General features: G+C 60.1%; 1 protein-coding gene across 1 annotated transcript in view; it reads left to right on the forward strand.

Moving 5' to 3' along the window:
* The window catches only part of PKD1 (polycystic kidney disease 1 (autosomal dominant)), a gene marked incomplete at both ends in the record, with an annotated part of 46458 nt that extends 41333 nt beyond the window's left edge, over window positions 1-5125 (forward strand). Inside the window, 7 exon segments of the mRNA XM_010077816.1 lie at window positions 1-74; window positions 649-754; window positions 1191-1309; window positions 2377-2579; window positions 2901-3095; window positions 3897-4036; window positions 5059-5125. The exon segment at window positions 1-74 is cut by the window's left edge and continues 144 nt beyond it. Coding sequence (XP_010076118.1) covers window positions 1-74; window positions 649-754; window positions 1191-1309; window positions 2377-2579; window positions 2901-3095; window positions 3897-4036; window positions 5059-5125 — 904 coding nt within the window.
* Window positions 5126-5128: the final 3 nt, after the last annotated feature.

Here is a 5128-nt window from a genome sequence, read left to right on the forward strand (position 1 = left end):
CCCACTGGCGGCCGAGGAGGACAGCTTGTCGCTCGGCCTTCACCAGGGACAGCCTCGCTATTTCTCGGCCTCAGGTGGGTGTGTGGGCAGCACTGCTCTGTGCCGGGGTTTGGACGCCCCGGGGAGGTGCAGGAGCAGCGTCTGGTCCCTGGGAGGAGGCAGAATTGCAGAGCCTGCTGCCATGGCCACGTTTGAAGGGTAGAGGAGGAGAATCGTGGCTCCCTAATCTCGGTCTGGGAAAGCAGAAATCCTGATGTGGATCGGTCTGAAGGCAGCGGTGACCGTGCTGCTGGCAGACTTGGAGCAAGGAGAGATGTGATCCCGTGGGATCTGAATGCTGCGAGCAGCCAGCGCTGCTTCACACGCTGCAGAGCCGCGGCGTGTCTCTGAACTCTGGAAATGGCTGGGGAAAGAGAAGAGCTTGGCCCTCCCGTACCAGCAGCTTTGTGCTGGGCTCCAGAGCCAAGCTGGGGGTAGACAGGAGCTGGAAGACAGGGAGGAGGGGAGGGCTGTGCAGGGCCTCATCCTGGCCCTCCTCCTCCCCGGCCCCACCGATGGGGCTGAGCCCGCGCGGTGCAGAACCTTCCCCCGGTGTGGTGCTGGGTGCTGTGCTCCTGCCAACGCTCTTTGCACTCTCTCTGTCTCCAGATGAGGATCTGATCCGGCAGATCCTGGCCGATGGAGCTAGCGGCATCTCCCCCTCCCAGGACCTGGGGCCGTACGTGAGGGCTGAAACAGATCTGATCTCTGGCCTGTGAGTACCCGGGGGGCAGGGTCCTCCAGACAGGGCAGCGGAGCCCGTGCCTCCCATCCCTCGCCCTCCCACCCAGCTCCGCAGTGGCTGGTGGCACCCAGTGAGCTGAGCTGGGCTCTGTGACATTGCAAATGCCTGGGCCAGCCTTGTCACAAGTCCCTGCCTTCCTGCTGGCTGTGATTCCTGCAGCCAGAGCTCCAGGAGGGCACTGCCACCCTCCCAGGAGCCACCGGGAATATCCCCTTAGAGCCCCAGCTGAAGATGTGTCCCCAGAGCTCTGTGGGCTGCTCACAGAGTGCTGGGACGTGGGTTCACTTCTCACTGGTCTGGGGCTGCTGCGCTGGTGTTGGTGCTGGAGATCCACCTTGGCGGCAGCCTGCTTGCGGCAGAGCCGGCAGAGGCACGGCTCCCCAGTATCCCCCCTTTGCCTTGGCAGGTCCAGCGTCTTCGGGGAGAAGGTGGAGACTGTCATGATGCAGAAGCTGAACGACAAAGGGCAGAGCATGGCAGCTCCTCCCAGGGAAGTGAGCAGATCGGCCAAGTCCACGTGGACAGGTACCCGGGTTGTGGGGCTGTGCCAGCGCCGGGGCAGGGACGGGGGTGTGCAGGGAGAGGGGCCGTGGCACACAGGTGGATAGCAAAGGAGCCTGAGGACAGGCTGCTCCCCTGCCTGGGGTAGATTTGCTATTGCCTACGAGCTTCTCTTGGAGCCTGGGTCTCAGGAAGCCCTGGGCCACCACTGGTGCTGTGACAGTCCCTGCCACGTGCCCCAGGGCAGCGCTGCTCAGTGCTTCCTGGTTCCTCCGCTCCCTGCACCCTCCCAGCCATCGGTCCCTTCATCCATCCAGCAGGAGAGAGGGAGAGTCTGTACGGACCCGGAGGAGAAAGGGAGTTAAATGCCAAGGAGAGCTCAGACCAGCAAACGAAGGCAGAGACGCTCCCTGCTGGGTCATGCAGCACGCCAGCTGGCCGGCTGGGCTCGCACAAGGCAGGGAACGAGCTGTCAGGCCCCACGAGGTCTGGGAGGCAATCAGTGCCTGGGTGCTGCGGAGAAGCTCAGCATCAGTTCTTGTGGCGTGAGCTCTTGGCTTCCCGAGACACAGCCTCCCTAAGGCAGGAAATTGGGCAGAGCAGCAATGCTCCTGGGGCTGTTAAAATAATTTCATCTTGCGTGATGGATGTCTGTACTATCTTTGTGCGGGCATCGGTTCGCACGGGTGGGTGACAGAAGCCGTGCTGGGTGAGCCCTGGGGCAGGGTGGCTGGGCACTCTGAAGGCAGCCAGAGCAGCAGATCCATGGGGCTTTTAGTGGGTTTGGCAGCAGCACCTCCAGCCAGGCAGGGCATGCCAAGGGAATTTTTGACGAAAAGTAGGGAACCCATCCCACTGCCCAGATCCCGTCTCCTCCTGCCCACCCTGAGGCTGCTCTTCTGCAGCTGGCTGTGTTTCAACGTGCTGGCTGTGTCGCTGCTTAGCGGGAGATGTCTGGGACAATCCCCCCAGACTCCCCCAGGACTGGTGGCAAGCTCTCTGCTGGGATGAGTGGTGTGCTCAGCCCTTCCTGTGCCTGCTGGGACCCTTTTACAGTTACGTTTATGCTTGTTTTCCCTCCCTCCTTCCAGTTACAGACCAAACATTCAGGAAGCGCTTGCTGCCACCCTGGTGCTCCTACCTGGCTCACGGTATCAGCCTCCTCCTCTTCGCCACCTCCACGGGGGTCTCGGTGTGGATCGGGGTGGGCTTCTCCTCCAGCGTTGCCCTCATGTGGCTCATCTCAGGGATATTCAGCTTTCTGGCGTCATTCTTGGTCTGGGAGCCCCTGAAGGTGAGGATGACATGAGTACACAAGCACATACCTGTACACGTGTGGTTATCAGCTGTAATTAACATCTTGACCAGCCACTAATGAAGCCATACCGGCCCCTGAGCGGACTGAGTGCTCTCTCCCACCTTTGCATCGCTGCCGGAGGGGACGGCTCTGCCCACCAGCAGCTGGAGGAGAGGCAGGGCTGGTGGCAGTTTGTTTTAGAGTTCATCTCGCTGCTCCAAGAGAGCGCTCAGCCGCTGTGCCCTGCTCGCTGTCTGTGCCCACGGAAGCTGCTGCCCGCGGCTCTGCGCAGGCTCACGATGCCGCTCCTCTCCCCAGGTTCTGCTGGAAGCCCTCTACTTCTCTCTGGTTGCCAAGCGCTTGCACCCGGAGGAAGACGATACCTTGGTGGAACACCCATTTGTTGAGCACGTTTCAGAGAAGATCAGCAAAGTCCGACCCCCCCAGGGGTTTGCCCTGTTCCAGGCCAAGGAGGAGGCCAGGAAGGTGAAGCTGCTGCACAGGATGCTGAAGGTGAGACGTCTCCTGGTGGCTGTGGTGCCCAGGGTAGAGGCAGGGTGCTGGCTCCAGAGGCTGAGACCCATCCTTGTGTGGGGTCCTCCGAGTCCAGCTGGGATCTCCTGAGCCCATAGGTGCACGTCTCTAGTTTCTGCCTCAGTTTCCCCATCTGTACAAGAGGGGCAGTGCTGTTCATCTTCCCTGTGGAGCTCTGAGATCTGGGGTGGCTGGAGAGCAGAACCGTATGGGGGTGGCTGTACATCCTCGATTTGGAGCTGCTGGTGTGTTTGACCCCATAACTCGGGTGTCCGAGGTTGGGGCAAGGTTTGCAGTGTGGGGTAGACACCAACGTGCACAAGGAAATTCATCAGTTGAGTCTTGTGGAACGTGTAACTGCCCACCTAGGAGCAGAAGTGGTGATCTCTGTGGAGCTCGCTCACACTGGTGCTGGAACACACAGCTGCTGTCACGGAGCCCAGTGATTTTTAACCGAGAGATTTCCCTTCGAAGGGTGGAAACCCCCGTAACTATGGGATAACCCGAGCTGCCAGCGCAGGGGAGCTCGTAGGGGGGTTGTGCAGCGCCTATCAACTGCAACATGTGGTGCTGGGCTGCCCGCTCCCAACAAAGAATATTGTTGAGCCTGTGGTCTGGGATGGATTTTAAACCGCCTCCCGTATGGAAAAGGAAAGAACAGCGTGCTCTGGGGCCTGATCCTGCCACGCAGCAGTCAGCAACAGCACTGAGCTGCTGCAGGGCTGGGATCCCCCCCACGCACCGTGCTCGGGTGCAATCCCTTCCCGCTCTCTTTGCCAGAACTTCCTCATCTACATGATGTTCCTGCTGGTGATCCTGCTCACCAACTACGGGGACGCCTCGCGCCACAGCCGCGCCTTCCTCCTGCAGAGCTCCATCAAGCAGCAGCTGGGCAGCAGCGAGTTCCTGCGCATCCAGAGGTGAGCGCCGGCGCCCTGGGGACGGGAGGAAGGAGGTGGTGTCCCATAAGGGGAGCTGGGGCTGGCTCCTGGGGCTGGCTCCTGGGCTCCTGCCCCACGCTCGCTCCCAGCAGAGGTTCTGGACTCTGCGGGGAGCACTGGTGCCTCGGCGGAGCTGGGCACTCGCACGTGGGCACTCGCATGTGGGCACGGCAGGGAGCAGGTCCCTTTGTGTCCCTGTGGTTCTGCTTCTCCTCGGGAAATAGAGGGACCTGTCAGGGTTTTGAGAGCTTTAATTTCTTTGAATTTTAAGAAAAAGGGACTGTGTGAATTACTGATGTTTATCTTTCTGTGTCTGGTCAAAAGGACACAAGCTTGCTCTGTCTCTAAAATTTACAGCTGTAAGGTTTAGCCATAAACAGGGTCACGAGAACCAAAAATAACATCTCGTATAAATGCGGAGTCCCTCCCTTCCTTGCTCTGCACATACAGTGTAACTAGATCGAACTTTCCCAGCTGAGTTTCCACGTCGCTGGAGCTCCAGCAGCCCAGACGGGCAGTGGAACGGCTGCCTGGGGCTAACAGCATCTTTGTACCCGTCCCGCTACGGACCCCTCGGTTCTTCTGTGCAAAGAGACAGGGCTTGTCTGTGCCACGCAAAGTCACGATATGAACCGGGAATGATTCCAGTGAACTCGGTGGGGTTTCTGGGGTGGAAGTGGTGTAAATAACGTATCATCTCCTTTCCACCGTGCTCCCACAGACCCACTGGTCTGATCCTCATCCCGGTGCTGAGCGGGTTCAACCTCCTTTAGCTCTTGCATGTCAAACAGCCCCTGTCCTGACCCCAGCCTGGCTCTTGGAGCGGGGCAAACGCTGCTCTGCCTGCAGCCAGGTGCTGGGGAACAGCCTGGGTCAGCTCTGCAAACCCCAGGACGCCCCCCCATAGAAAAACCCCCGATGGTCGCGGGTAAGACACGCTGAGGCTGCTCAAGCAGAGCTGCCCGGGAGCTCCCTGCCTCTCACGCCTTTTCCCGTTGCAGGTCGGATCAGTTCTGGGTGTGGATGTCGCAGGTCTTCCTCCCGTACCTCCACAACAACGGCTCGGGCCAG

This window comes from Pterocles gutturalis, unplaced genomic scaffold (genome assembly GCF_000699245.1).
Source record: "Pterocles gutturalis isolate BGI_N339 unplaced genomic scaffold, ASM69924v1 scaffold11858, whole genome shotgun sequence".
Classification (NCBI taxonomy): Eukaryota; Metazoa; Chordata; class Aves; order Pterocliformes; family Pteroclidae; genus Pterocles; species Pterocles gutturalis.